General features: G+C 44.2%; 2 protein-coding genes across 2 annotated transcripts in view; both read right to left on the reverse strand.

Moving 5' to 3' along the window:
- The window catches only part of Dtd1 (D-aminoacyl-tRNA deacylase 1), a 103,348-nt gene extending 102,348 nt beyond the window's left edge, over positions 1-1,000 (reverse strand). Inside the window, exons 1-2 of the mRNA XM_010634217.2 lie at positions 996-1,000; positions 99-166 (exon numbers count right to left, since the gene is read on the reverse strand). Coding sequence (XP_010632519.1) covers positions 99-166; positions 996-1,000 — 73 coding nt within the window. The remainder of the gene's footprint in view (positions 1-98; positions 167-995) is intronic.
- Positions 1,001-11,495: 10,495 nt separating this feature from the next.
- On the reverse strand, positions 11,496-12,798 carry Smim26 (small integral membrane protein 26). The gene is made up of 2 exons (XM_033760999.1): positions 12,638-12,798; positions 11,496-11,788 (listed from the first exon to the last, which is right to left on the reverse strand). The coding sequence occupies exons 1-2, from the start codon at positions 12,750-12,752 to the stop codon at positions 11,616-11,618; spliced, it is 288 nt and encodes a 95-aa protein (XP_033616890.1). The 5' UTR covers positions 12,753-12,798; the 3' UTR covers positions 11,496-11,615.
- Between the last annotated feature and the right edge of the window lie 1,791 nt (positions 12,799-14,589).

A 14,589-nucleotide genomic window follows, 5' to 3' on the forward strand; every position in this document is an offset into this window, starting at 1 on the left:
ACATGGGAGCATTTGTGTGCGTATTTAGACTCAAGTGTCTGCCTTCCTATCACCAGACAATCTCTCAAATGTGGGCTCAGCACTTAGCCAAAACTCACCATTCTGACAATGGATCTGAATCCATATTTCAAACGATGATCCTGATAATTTCCGCTTTTTCGGCCCACTTTTTGCCAAATGTCATTAGATTACAGTTGTTTATTATTTCATCGTGTTCTGACCTAATGCTCGAAGCAGGACTAGAAGGATCAACTCTTCCGTCTTCTGATGCTTGTTCTGCTGGATAATATGTACCTAAATACACCTCACAGGGCCACAAAGCCACATGTGCCCCTCTTCCTTCAGCTGTCTGACCCCAGGGGAATATAAGCAACAATCTGTTCCTGAAATCTCAGCAAAGCTTAATTCTTCTCACTGTTGTGCTGAATTTTGAGTATTTTCTTGAGTGCTGCTCATTTTACAATGGATTATGTATTACTTACTGACCTCTGAGCTACGGACTCAAAAGCTAGAAACAAAATAATTTTTCACGAAATAAGCAGTAAATAACTGGCCTTAGTTTACTTGTCTTCTGTGCTTTAGAAAAAAGCCAGCCAGGGGCCGGGGATTTAGCTCAATGGTTCCGAGCCTGCCTGGCAAGAATAAGCTCCTGGGTTCAATTCCTGGTACTAAAAAAAAAAAAGATCCAGCCCAAAGTGGTGGCACATGCTGGAATCCCAGCACTTAGGAGGCTGAGGCAGGATGATCGCCACAAGTTTGTGGCCAGCCTAGTACAGAGTGACTTCAAAGTCAGCATGAACTATGCAGAGAGGCCCCTGTCTCAAAAATCCAAATAATGCATATACATTACAGAAAATCTGAACAATACAAGAAATGGGAGAAAAAAGGCAAGCACTTTAGTATCATTTGCTTTTGATATTTTGTGTTCATAGATTTTGCTTCATATTTGTTTTCAACTACTATAATAATAGTTTTTATAATTAGATTAAAACTACCTCATCTTTTCTTATAATTATATAAGAATTTTTTCCATATCACAAGCTTTCCCTAAACACCGTTAGCAGCTGCATCCTCACCAATGACTGATGAGCTGCCCTTTCACTGGACAAATGGCTTGTTTCAAAACTTTCCCTTCAATAAATCAAATTGCGGTGAAAATCCTTGTAACATAAAGCCTTTTCTACAATTAGAATTATCTTCTTGGAGTAGAGTCTCTAAAACAGAGTCATCAAAGAGCATCAACATTTTTTTAATTTATTATCTTTATAAGAAATAAATTCTGGGGCCAAGGATTTGGCTCAGTGGTTCTGCCGCCTGCCTCACAAATGCAAGGGCTTGAGTTCAATCCCCGGTACCAAAAAAATAAATAAATAAATTCTGCCTCAAAGCCTATTCGCGACCCAGAGTGGGGACTTCTTTGTACCTCCTCCAAGTATAAAGAGAAGGATTCCTAGGATTAAAGGGGCCTACTATTATAAACAAATGGTTTTCCAAGGGAAATAACTGAAAATCAACACTTTAGACATAAAGATCACAGGGCTGGATAACAGCTATTCAATCATCTCCTCAAGTGGCCCCAAGCTCTACAACCTCTTCAAGAATCCATGAGCTCTACAATTAGGCCATTTGTTTTGTGTTTTGAGAAGGGTCTCATTATGTAGCTCAAACTGACCTCAAAGTCCAGTGATCCTTCTGTCTCAGCTTCCCGAGGGCTGGGATTACAAGTGCGCACCAGCTGTTGAAATTTAGTGATGGGACATGGGAGTTACTGTGTTATTTGGTCCATGTAGCCAAATGAGTTTGTTCAGAAAAAAAAAAAAACTTCTCTAGTAAGAGTTTTTTTTGTTTTGTTTTGTTTTGTTTTGTTTGGTACTGGGGATCGAACTTAGGACCTTACGCTTGCATGGAAGGTGGCAGTCTAATAAGAATTTTTAAAATAAGATTAGCACAGGGTTGGGGCTGTAGCTCCCTGGTAGAGCACTCACCTAGCACCACACACAAAACTCTGGGTTTAATTTCAAGCACCACAAACAATAAAATAAAATAAAAATTACATTAACACAGTAATTATGCTAAGGCATTAAATGTGTCAAAACAAGTTTACAGAGTAAATATGCCACATAAAAATGTGTGATTATGCATGCTCTGTCATTACCATAAAATAAGGAGTGCTATTTTAGATGCTCTAAAGTAAAACGTCATCCAAATGATGTCACATTTCAGTGAATCCAGCCACATAGTTTAAGAACCAGAAAAATCTCTTCCACTGCAATTCAACTAGATGGCCTGGACAACTTAAGCATCCCTCCAATACTGAAATTCCATGGTTCCCCAACCTACATTATCTTTTTTAATACACAGGTTGGCTGGTTTTAACTAAAAGCATACAACCTAAGTAATAAATTAAAAGAACTCAAATTCTATCCAGTAGAATAAAAACACGTTTTCAATACTCCAGATCACAGAATAGAGAGTTCGGGGGATAGAAATTTAAATCGTTGGTGAGGACCATGGAAAACAGACTGCAGATTGAACACCCGTTAATCCCAGCACTCTCAGAGGCTGAGGCAGAAGAATCTAAAGTACTAGCCCAGCTTGGACAACCTGGCCACGGGTGAGACCCCATATCCCAAATTAAAAATAAAGGGCAGGGGATGTAGCTCAATGAGAAGGCTCTGGTTCCAAACTCAGAAAAAAAAAAAAAAAGAAAAGAAAAGAAAAGGAAAAGAAAAAAGAGAAAAGAATCTCCATACCAGCTATTGTAAACTTAAATACTTACTGAAATGCTATAAACCCTTTTAGATATATTATTTCAAGACCATTTTCAAAACTAAAGTTACCTGAACAGCTTATAAATCATTAAGCAGGGTTGAAAAATAGATCTAAATATATGGTTTTAGTTCATTAGCGATTTTGTCTTTTAAATATTTACATACACATATATACACAGGTATATTTATATATGTATATATATGTATATGTATATATACACATACACTGTTTATTTTAAGTAAGGGTCTCTTCTGTTGCTCAGGCTGGCACTGAACTCCTGGATTCAAGAGCAATCTTTTCGCCTCAGTCACTAGAACAGCTAGGACATAGTTTGAAACAATGTTAATTCTTACAATAAAAAATGAAAAAGACTACAAGGCAATTAACATTTGTCACTTAAACGTTTAGTTTAGTACCTATCAGGCCCATCAGGCCTGGGCGTCTAGAATAACTACATTAGCTACAGTACGGCTCTGGCCTCTGAGAAAGACCAGACCAGGGTGTTCAAGGGGCGACTAAAGCTGGGTAAGACAGAGACGTCCCCTCTGCTTAATTTGGGGCTGCAGGGTCCGTGGCAGGGGTCCCCGCGGTGGACACAGCTGTCCGGGCTCGGCCGGGCTCGAATCGATGCGTTTTATGCATTGGGAGCCGGGCTTCGTGAACCCAGGGAGATGCAGAGGGGGCGGAGGAGGCCGCCCCGGAAACGATCCCCGAAACGTTGGTGTCACGGAGAGCGACGGGCGGGGGGCGGTACGCGCGGGCTCGGCCTACGGCGCCGGGCGAATTGGCATATGCACACCCGGAAGCGCGCGCGAGGACCCGGGAGACCCGGACGCCCACGCCCTCCCACGCTCACCCACGCTGGCCACGCCCGCCCTCCGATTGGTTGCGTGCGTGTTGGCCACACCCACCCGCAATGAGTACCCACGCTAGTCAAGGATAGGCCCTGGCCCTGCCCCTCGGGCTCGCTTTGGGCGAGACTGAAGACCTGTCCAGCACCCGGAAGCGCGCGCGAGGACCCGGGAGACCCGGACGCCCACGCCCTCCCACGCTCACCCACGCTGGCCACGCCCGCCCTCCGATTGGTTGCGTGCGTGTTGGCCACACCCACCCGCAATGAGTACCCACGCTAGTCAAGGATAGGCCCTGGCCCTGCCCCTCGGGCTCGCTTTGGGCGAGACTGAAGACCTGTCCAGACTCCTCTCTCTCCCTGCCGGAACCTGTTTTGTTTTTGTTTTTATTTTTATTTTTTCCGGAACTAGGGATTGAACTCAGGACCTTACGCTTGCCAGATAGGCGCAGCGCCACTGAGCTACGTCCCGGCCCAAAATAAACCTTAGACCTACCCGAATCTGTACAGTAGTTTGTCCCGCCTTGTCCCTGGGCCTGAGAGCCATCATCGCAAAACCCCAACTAGCCTGACTTATTCTTTCTTTCTTTTTGGTACCAGGGATCAAACTCAGGACCTTGTGCTTGCGAGGCAACCGGCGGAACCACTGAGCTAAATCCCAGCCAATGCATGACCTATTCTTAACTGTGCTTCTACTTTCTGCTTCCCACTCTGCTCCCAGATCCTGCCAATTTCTTCTTCCTTTACCTTTCTGTCACGGAGGCAGATGCAAAAGATCTGTGGCAGCTCCTGTGGTATCGCACACCTGTGACCCAGCACTCTGGGAGGCCGAGGCAGGAGGATGGCAAGTTCAAGCCCAGCCTGGGCAACTTAGTAAGATCCTGTCTCAAAATTAAAAAGTAAAAAGGGGCTGGGGATAGAGCACAGCCCAAAAGCCCTGGGGTTCAATCCCTGATGATGAAAAAATAAATAAATAGATAAATATGTGCCGCTAAAATCGCCATTTAACTATATAGCTATTCATTTTATTTAGCCAAGTCATGCCATAATAGTAAACAAGTGTATGACTAAAATTCTGTAATATGAATACTAATACCTAGCGCCCCCCACCCCTTCTTAGAGTGGTTAGGAAATCTGAATGAAATAGGCCACAGAAAACCATGTAGAAAGCTACTTGAGGGCTGTACAATTGTCACCTTAACAAACTGCTACCATTGATAAAAACAGTTCTAGCAGAGACCCAGCATGTGCTGAGGCTGGAACAAAGATTTCAAAGGGAGGCAGTCAAGTCCACCTCCATGTCTCTACCATAGATGGCACAGTACCAAAAATAAAAAGAGGAGAAAATCCATTCTTGGGACAGTAGGAATAACCCCTTCAAGCTTGATAATTCACTGGAATGACTAAGGAACACAGGAAAGCACTGTTCCTAGAATTGTGGTTTCAATACAAAGGATCTAAGTAGTTTGAGTCCCAAAAGCAGAGCATGAGCCACTCCCTCCGTGGAATCAGGGCTAGACTCCCTCCTGACACAATCCAGCTTTCACCAAGCAGGAAACCGGGGCTTCTGTGTCCAGAGCATGGCTCAGACAACTGGTGCTATTGGATGCAAAGTCTCAGGGGGTTGTTTCCAGCTTCTTGGCATCCTGAGCAAAGATTAAGCAGGACTCTCAGCAGCAAAAGTACTATGTATTAAGAGCAAAAGCACACTCTACAGAGAGTGAATAGGGAAAAAGCTCCCACCCAGATAGAAGCAACACTGGGTCTTTAAGGTCCTGGGATTATGGGAGGATCTATACCTGGGGATGGACAGGAGTCGTGGCCAATGGAGCACCTGACTCATCCCACCCCAGGAAGGAGGGAGTTTTTGATCATACAAGCTTTTTAGACCAAGTATCATGGCAGCCATAGCCAACTATGAAGGGTCAAAGCTGCAATGGGAATGAGATTGAACACAGGCCAAGGACATGTAGTTTGGGTTTTATGCATCCCTTGGGTCTTGTGGGGGCAGGGTGACCTTTATCTCTTGGCTTTCCAATGTTTTGACAGTCATCCTCGGTCTGCTTGCTGCCTTCTCAGTTCTTGTCCCATGGCTTTCTGTTGTTTAGCTTGATTGAATTGCTAGCCACTTGGTTGACCGCAGTGTCAGTGCTGTCTCTCCTGCAGGTCAGGGCAGCTCCAACCTCCAGCGCTCCAGGCACATGATGGGTCTTTCCCGTGACCAGCTCCCATCTGGACTGTTGCACATATGTGAACTCATGTGACAAGGGGCTTGCATTATTACTCTTGTCACCTGGGAAATTCCAGGAGCTTGAGACACTCCATGATGGAAACCCAGAACAAAGACCAGACACACAGCCGGGCCATGCACCACCACACCTGGCTATTCATTCTTATCCTTTCAGTGCGCAGTGGAATTGTCCAGGGGATTCATGGCATATAACACTGTTCTGATGTTAATACATAAGGAATTTATTGTTGTTATTAAAAATGGTGTTTAGGTCCAGGTGTGGTGGGGCACACCTGTAATCCCAGTATTCAAGAGGCTGAAGCAGGAGGATCAACATGAGTTGTATGACAGCAAGGAGTCACATATATGTGGCCACAGAAATATGCAATTTGGACCCACACAAACAGAAGAACCATACAATGATTTTAAAAAGATGAAAGTAAGTTTGTTATAAAAGTACAACAGATATGAGTAGAGTCAAATAACACATTACCACATAACAAGGCAAGGGACAGCACCAAAGATGAAGGGGAATCCTCTAGGGAAGGCAAGATAAAAGGCCATGCCACACCTGGTTTCTCAGCTCCTTATGTACCTACCTTTAGACAAAAGCCGCTTGGTGCCAACAGGCCTGTGTGGCTGAAAGGACCATTCTCAGGCTGCCCTGGACTTTGGAGGGGGTCGTTTCTTTGGGTGTTATCTCTGTATACTCCTTTGTCAGGAGGTAGCCAGCCTCCCTACAGCCAAGGTCACTTCAGAGACCACACGCATTCCAGATAACTCTCATCTCTTTAACCATTGCCCTGACAGTTTGAGGCCAGCCTGGGCTACATAGCAAGAGCCTGTCTCAAAATAAAAACAAAACAAAAAAAATGGTATTTGGTGGTAGGCAGCAGTTACAGGGCAGAACTGGTAACTAAGCAGTCAGTCAGGTCCTGGTACCTCCAAGGATGAAGATCTTTTTTTATTTTCATTTGGAGATAGGGTCTTGTTAAATTTCCCAGGCTAGCTTTGAACTTTCAAATCTCTTGCCTCAACCTCCCAAGTACAGCAGCTGAAATTACAAGCACGCACTACTGAACGAGTGGTGTTTTATCTTTAATTGACAAATAATATTGTATATATTTATGTTATATGATGTTAGATACAGGTATACATTGAGGAAGGTTGAAATCAGAGTAATTAACATGTCCATCACCTAATATTGATTATTTCTTTGTGGTGAGAACATTTAAAATTCTGTCTTGGGGCTGGGCATTTAGCTCAGTGGTTCCGTTGCATGCCTCACAAGCAAAATGTCCCAACTTCTATACCCAGTACCAAAATAAAGCAAAAACAAAACAGAACAAAATCCTGTCTTGGAGATGAGGCTTGGTGGTAGAGTGCTTGCCTAGCATGCATGAGGCCCTGGGTTGGATCTCTAGCACTGCAAGTATTATTATTATTATTATTACTATTACTATTCTTACTGTCATTATTATTTAGAACTTCTCTTTCAGGCTCTTCAAATACAATACAGTATAATTAACTAGTTGGCACACTATGCAACCAAACCCTGTGCTTACTTCTCCTATACACCTTTTGACCAGCCCCTCCATTCCCCTCTGCTGACCGCATTCTTCTCCCTACTGGAGCTGCAGTGTTTTCAACAGAAAGGAAACATTCAGAGATATTTAAGGGTATATGCAAGCTGGGCACAGTGTCTCACCTGGAGTCCCAGCTACTCTGGAGGTGGTGGCAGGAGGATCGCTAGAGCCCAGGAGTTCAAGACCAGCTTAGGCAACATAGCAAGACTGCCATCTCAAAAAGGAAAAATTTTTAATATATATAGAGATACTTTATGCATAAATTCAAACTTCAACTGTTACAGCAGCAAAGGCAGATATCAAGGTGCTCCCTAGAGCACAACTAAGCCACTAGACAGAAGTCAGGTGGTGGAGTGGTGCTGGCTTCACAGTGTGCAGGAGACAGGACACAAAGAGCTGAAGGGCACACTCGTGAGGAGACAGCTCTTTGCCCCGAAAATGTACAGTGCACAGAAGCTGGAAGCCAAGGGTAGAGTGAGCCAGAGGGTGGCAGTGGCTGTGTACATGAAGGACATTTGAGTCTGCAGAAGCTGCAGCAGGCCCAAGTCCACTCTCAAGCCCGCACTTCCTCAGGAGATAGAGCTTTCTGCTCTGGCGCCTCAGGTGTGCTGGCCAGAGCAGAGAAGGGGGACGGCACTGGATTGAAAATGGAAAACCCTGAATTCTAAACAAGCGCCCTGGGCTGCTCCTACATCCATCCTGCAGCTTCCCTAAAGCCAGAGGGCCCCCATCCCAGCAGCCCCCTAGTGGGAAGCTGGAGGGAGGTATCTTCTCCGGGGACCGATCTACCAATGCAGATATTTGTCATGGTATTCACCTGCCTGCATTTTGTGACATCTCTCTATACTTGACCTCGAAATCTGACACCTCTGCCTTGAGAGCCAGAGAAACACCCCCCCAGACTCCTTCGAGGCAAGGCCTCACACTTGTATCAGTTTGGTATGTGCAGAAGCAGGGGTGACTTAATGACAGCAGGCTGCCCTGGGAAGCCACTGGAGTGGGCTCTTCAGGGATTCCCTGCTGGTAGGGGCCCCCGAGGCCGAGTGCAGGCAGTGTCCGCGAGGTCCCTGTGACATCTAGTGGCCGTCACTGTACACTAGGGGAGCCACTGCTGCTGTACTCTCTCCAGCCATATCCTCTATGTCCCTTCATTTCTGGGTACTTCCCAATATCCCTCCCCACATTCCTTTCAACATGATGAGGCTCCAAGTTCTCAGTGCAATACTAGGAACTAAGCCACCACGCCACCCTGTGACAGAGAGATGGCCTTGATCTGGTCCTAACCCACCCACCTCTGTGCTGCAAAAAGATTTCAGACTGATGCTTTCCGGGAGAGGTGACCAAAGACACCTCCAATTAGAGATGGCAGGACAAACAGCAGAGAGGAAACTTGCAACAGTGCAAGCAGTAAAACTAAGTGGAATACTTTCGGTGATGTGAAAGTATGTTCACCAACAAACAGAATACCACAAAGGAACCGAGAGCAAGGAAAAGAACTTGAAAACTAAAAATGATAGTGAATGTTAAAAATGTAATTAAGGGCTGGGAATGAAGGTTATTGGGAGGGCCCTTGCTTAGCATGCACAAGGCCCTGGATTTAATTCCTGGCACCACGCACATACAACTGCAATTAAAAAGTGAGTTATAAAAGACAATGTTTAGTGAAACTCGAAAAGACACTGGTTAAATAGGCCCCATACTCTGAGCAACTTGGTAGCTAAGGACTAACTACACATTCACTTTCCCAAAAGATGCCATGTTGAATATAAAAATTATTTTGAGCTAAAGACAATTGAAGCCAAAGATGTGGTGAACTCTTGTAATCCCAACACTTGGCAGGAGGATTGTTGGGAGTTCGAAGCCAGCTTGGAAGGCCAGCCTGAACCACACAGCAAGGCCCTGTCTCAAAAAATAAAAATAAAAAATAAAGACACTCGAGTAACAGCAAGCACAGGAGAGGCACTCTGACCTTTCTGAAAGCAGAAGGTAAAGCTCTAAGATGTAAGACTCCCACCCTACCCCAGGAAGAAATAACTATACACCGAGGATGGATTACAGAGGTGTACCTATTGTAGCTCCAGCACTCAGATAAAGCAGGATGATTGTGAGTCTGAGGCCAGCCCAAGATATACAGTAAGACCCTGTCTCAAAAAATAAAAATATTCTGTACAATTGTTTAAATAATTCATGTTTTCTTATAGTTTATTTTTCTGTACCTGCCTCCCTTTAATACAGTGTAGTGCATTGGCACTTAGGTTCTGCCACTTCTTTTTTAGTTTTGTTTTTGCTTCTTTGTTTTGGTACCGGGGATCGAACTCGGGTCCTTGGGCTTGTGAGGCAGGAAGCGGAACCACTGAACTAAATCCCCCAGCCCTATTTTTGCTTTTTGAGACAAGGTCTTGCCACGTGGTCCACACTGGCTTTAAACTCTTAGAGATCCTCCAGACTCAGTCACCCAAGGACAGGGCACAGTGGCATACTTCTGTAATCCAGCACTCAAGAGGCTGAGGCAGGAAGATTATAACAAGACCTGCCTGGGCATTTTAGCAAGACTGTCTGAAAAAAAAAAAAAGGCTGGGGATATAGCTCAGTGTAAAGGCTCTGGGGTCAATCCCAAGTACTACTACTACTACTACTGAGATGATGATGATTTGTACAGCTACACAACATATTTGTGTTAAAAGCTGTTATTACACAGGAGTCAACAATTTTTAAAAATTGAAATTTGTAAAGTAGAAAAGTTACAGTAAGCTAATTTACTACTGAAGAAAAGTAGTTTGGTGAGTTCAGCATAGCTGCAGTGTAGTTTTTATTGAGCTTCCAGCAGGGAGAGCTGTGTCCCTTCACTTCCCAACCCAGCTAGAGCACCTTTCCGACCAGGAAGCATCATTCTCACCACATCCCCTGCGGGCCACCTGGTTTTAAGCTTTTTATGCGGTGATTTACTGTACTTTGTAAGCATAGATACACAGGTACCGCTGTGTTGCAGCACAGCGGCAGCAGCACAGGTCTGTTCCACACATCTGGTATCCTGAGTCCGCACGAGGACATTCACATGATGTAAAGTCACCTAAAAACATGCTTTGAGGAACATGTCCGTCACTAAGTGATGTGTGACAGTGTGTGATACGAAGAGACAGGACAGGCTGACTACAGAAGCAACAGGAAGAGGGAGAAGTCCAGAGTGCAGGACTTCTGACTGCTTCGGAAAGCAAACATCCTCTAAGAGAACAGAAGAACAGGCTCATAGGAAAGGCAGCAAAGTCAGCTCCAGACACATCTGAAGTGGCTACAATATCCAAGCAGCACCACTTGAACAGAGGCAGCTTCGGAGCCCAGGAGAGGGCTGCCCTTCATTGAGAGGGACGGAAGCCAGATCCGTCAGATAAACCCCACCAAGTCTCAGGGAAGGCAAAGCCAAGTGTCCCCTGAAGCCCTTACTGGTTAGTTCATGGGTACTGGGTAACTTCCAGGGCAGAGAAGTCCAATAGTATATCGTAGGTGTGAATTATGAATAAACAGCTGTCACCTGCCACATACCAGTTCCTCAGCATTTGCCCTTTCTGGACTGAAAATCCCTACAGATGATGTTTCCCGAGGCCATGCTATTGTTCCCACTGAGGGGACCTTCCCTCTAACCTTCCCTGGCCACTGCTGTGATGTTTCTTGCTCATCAGTGTGATGCCAACCAAACTAATCCAACTGACCTGTTCTGACCTCTCATGTCCTGTGAGAAGCTGAGGTCTCTGCTGCTGGTATCTGGGGCTTGGTTACTTGCAGTGTTTCTTGTTTTTTGAGATAGGGTCTCTGTAGTTACAGTGATGCACCTGCCTCAGTCTCTGGAGTGCTGGAATTATCGGCATGTACCACTACACCCAGCTGCTGACTAACTTTAAAGGGACCACTAAGACTTTAACAGCAGCATGCAAAAAAGTCACATGCACTACTTTCAAAAAACTCAGCTTATGGAACCTCTATGAAATTTCATTAACTTTTCCCCATATAGAGAGGAATATCTCTTGAATTATGTAAGTTTAGTTTCTTTCAAGGAAATATTTATTGCATTTTTAACTGCATAATTAAATATATACTTTCCACAAACATAAAATAGAAATCAAGGCACCTATCATGTATCAATGCTGAGCCAAAGTCCTTGTTTTCAGAATTCAGCAGCCAATCACGGTTCTGAACCAGAATCACCAGTCCATTTTTTCACAAAGTCACGGATCCTGTCAGAAAGTGAAGTATAATCTTCATCATATGCAACAATCGTTTCCACATAAAACCCTTTCAGGGGTTCGGGTACAATTTCACTTCTTGGGAGATCCTTTTGTTCTACTTCATGACCTTCTAAAAGAAAAGAACAGCTGAATTAGATCAGTCATTCAAGTTTCAGAAATAAGCTAAATTAAAACTTATGGCATCAGATGTCAGGCGGCAGAACCACTGACCTAAATCCCCAGCTAACATTTTCTTTCTTTAAAAAAAAAGAAAAACATGACATGACAGACATGTTCCACATAATACTGCCCACTGGTAATATTCAGGCCACTGATAATATTCATAATGTCTTCACCACTGCTTTATTGAAATATACTTAACAATTATCTTACTTTAAAAGACAGAATTCAGCGGCTTTTTGTGTATTTGTAATTGCACAACCAACACCACAATTAACTTTCCAATACTTCCGTCCATTTGAGGTTCTACAATTCTGTCACCGCCCATCTTCCCCACCCCTCAGCCAGATATCCGCACCCATCAACTTTCCGTCTTTATGATTTCCAACACTTATAGGATGGCGCTGTGCTTCCCTTTTCCCAATAAATGGGAAGACTTTTATACTCCTCAACCGCTAAAAGTTCCGAAGTTGTTGCTCGCCTTGTGCAACCTGAACCGATGACAGCATCACTTCGTTATGCCAACTCCAGGGTCTCTGAAATTCCATCTCAGATTTTACACAGATTCCTCCAATTGTGAGTATGGGAACGGCTTTATTCAATAAATAAGGTTTAAGTGACAGCATTAAAGGGCATCTCCTGGCATCTCTTTAAGGATTGCATAATATGCGGCAAATAACCTCGACCACTTTTGCAGAATAGACCTGGGGTTTTACAACACAAGAGGTCGCTTCTCTGACCCGTGGGTATCTCGCGGAAAGCAGCGGGTCCCGAGGAAGGGCTCGCCAGACAGTCCTACCTGAAGGCTTCTTCTTCCCGAAAAAGTAAAATGCAGAACCAAACAGAGTCCAGGCGCCCATCCCGTAGATCACAGACAGCCGCCGGTACCAGGACAAGGCTTGCTTTGGCTGCATGGTGGAACGACCAGGACTGGTTCTCGCAAAGCGCAGGCGAGGCGGGCCTTCCGGTTAGTAGTCGCAATATCCGCCGCCGCCACCAATGAGAAACTGATGTCGCGGCCTGCTGCCGCGATGCACATTGGATAATGTAGTCCGCTCCACCTCTGAGGCATGGATCTTGGTGATACCGAATGGCAAGCGCGACCCTGCACGCCACCGGATGGGGAGCAGTTGGCAGCTTCTGAGTTGAAACTTCACATTTGCAAAATTTCAATGCCTGCCTTACAAAGGCCAGACGATATTTGAAAAAGTTTATTACATTTCCTCTTACAGCCTACAAGATTTGCGAGGATGTTGTTACTTTGCACCTCATCTTTCCAGTTTTGCTGTCTGGAACTCAGGGTAAACTTCAGGTACTTCAAGTCAAAGCTAATACACCCTCTGTTCTCTGGGTCTCAATTCTTCAGCCTCTGGTGGGGCCTCGCCTACCAATCACACGCAATGCTACCCCACACCCCACTCATTTTCATTCTGTTCACTTTGTCTTCATCATGCCAACTGTGCCCACGACACAAAAGCGAAAAATCTTCAACTTTGCACCTTCTTTTCTCTTATTCATACATTTCTTAAAGCATAATTCACCCACGCTCCTAGAGACTGAGCAATTTGTGGATTATGCCAGGCTGGTGCTTGGTCCAAAGTGGGCTCAGTAAATTGGACTGTTTTTCATCCATACTCAAACTTAATTTCTAAAAAGCCTTTGACATTGATAGCCACTCTCCTCCCTCCGCTCTCTGGTATCTTTCAGGGCTCCTTTTCCATTACCTATCCTTTTTTCTTTCTTTCTTTTTTTGACAGGGTCTTGCTTTGTAGTTCAGGCTAGCCTCAAACTCCCAGTGATCCTCTTGCCTCATCAGCCTCCTGAGTGATGGTATTAGAGGCCAGCATGGCCAGCCACTACCTAGCCTTTAAAACTTGGTGTTCTGCCTACAGAAATCTACAACTCCAAAAATTAAAGGGTTCACTGGCTTACCTATAAAAGTTAAAACTATAAACCTAGAAGAAAGCAAAGGAGAAAATCTTGCCATCTTGGGATAACAATGATTTTTCAAAATACAAAAAGCATGAACAACAAAGCAAATACTGATAAAATTTCAAAATTAGTTTTAAAATTTTCAAAATGAAGGCTTTTGATTTTTGAAATGCACAGGTGATAAAATGAAAAGACAACAGGATAAAATTTCAAAATGCATATATATATATGTATGTATGTAAAAGGACTTATTTCAAAGATATGTAAGGACCACTTATAAAATGACAATTCAGCTGTTCCTCAAGTTTACTATCTAGAATATATAAAGAACTCAAAAAAATCAGACTCCCAATATAAATATAAAGACCCAACTCAAAAATGGGCATCTGAAATGAACAGACATTTCTCAAAGAAGTAAAAGCAGCAAATAAACATACGAAAACAATGTTCAACATCATTGGTCATTGGAGAGATGCAGATGAAAACAATGCTGAGATTCCACCTCAGCCCAGAAAGAATGGCTGCTATCAAGAAATCAACAAATAACAAATGCTGGCAGGGTTGTGGGGGAGAAAGGAACTCTCCTCCATTGTTGGTGGGAGTGCAGACTGGTAAAACCGCTGTGGAAATCAATATGGAGATATCTCAAAGAAACAGGATTAGAAGTCCATCTGACCCAGCTATTCCTCTCCTGGATATCTTCCCAAAAGAATTAAAAGAACTGCACCACGGTGAGATATGTGCACCCATGTTTATAGCAGCAGTATGTAATAGCTAAAACAAGGAAACAGCCTAACCACCCATCAACTGGAGACTGGA

The sequence above is a fragment of the Fukomys damarensis genome, unplaced genomic scaffold, assembly GCF_012274545.1.
Source record: "Fukomys damarensis isolate Sample0158 unplaced genomic scaffold, DMR_v1.0_HiC HiC_scaffold_7, whole genome shotgun sequence".
Lineage (NCBI taxonomy): Eukaryota > Metazoa > Chordata > Mammalia > Rodentia > Bathyergidae > Fukomys > Fukomys damarensis.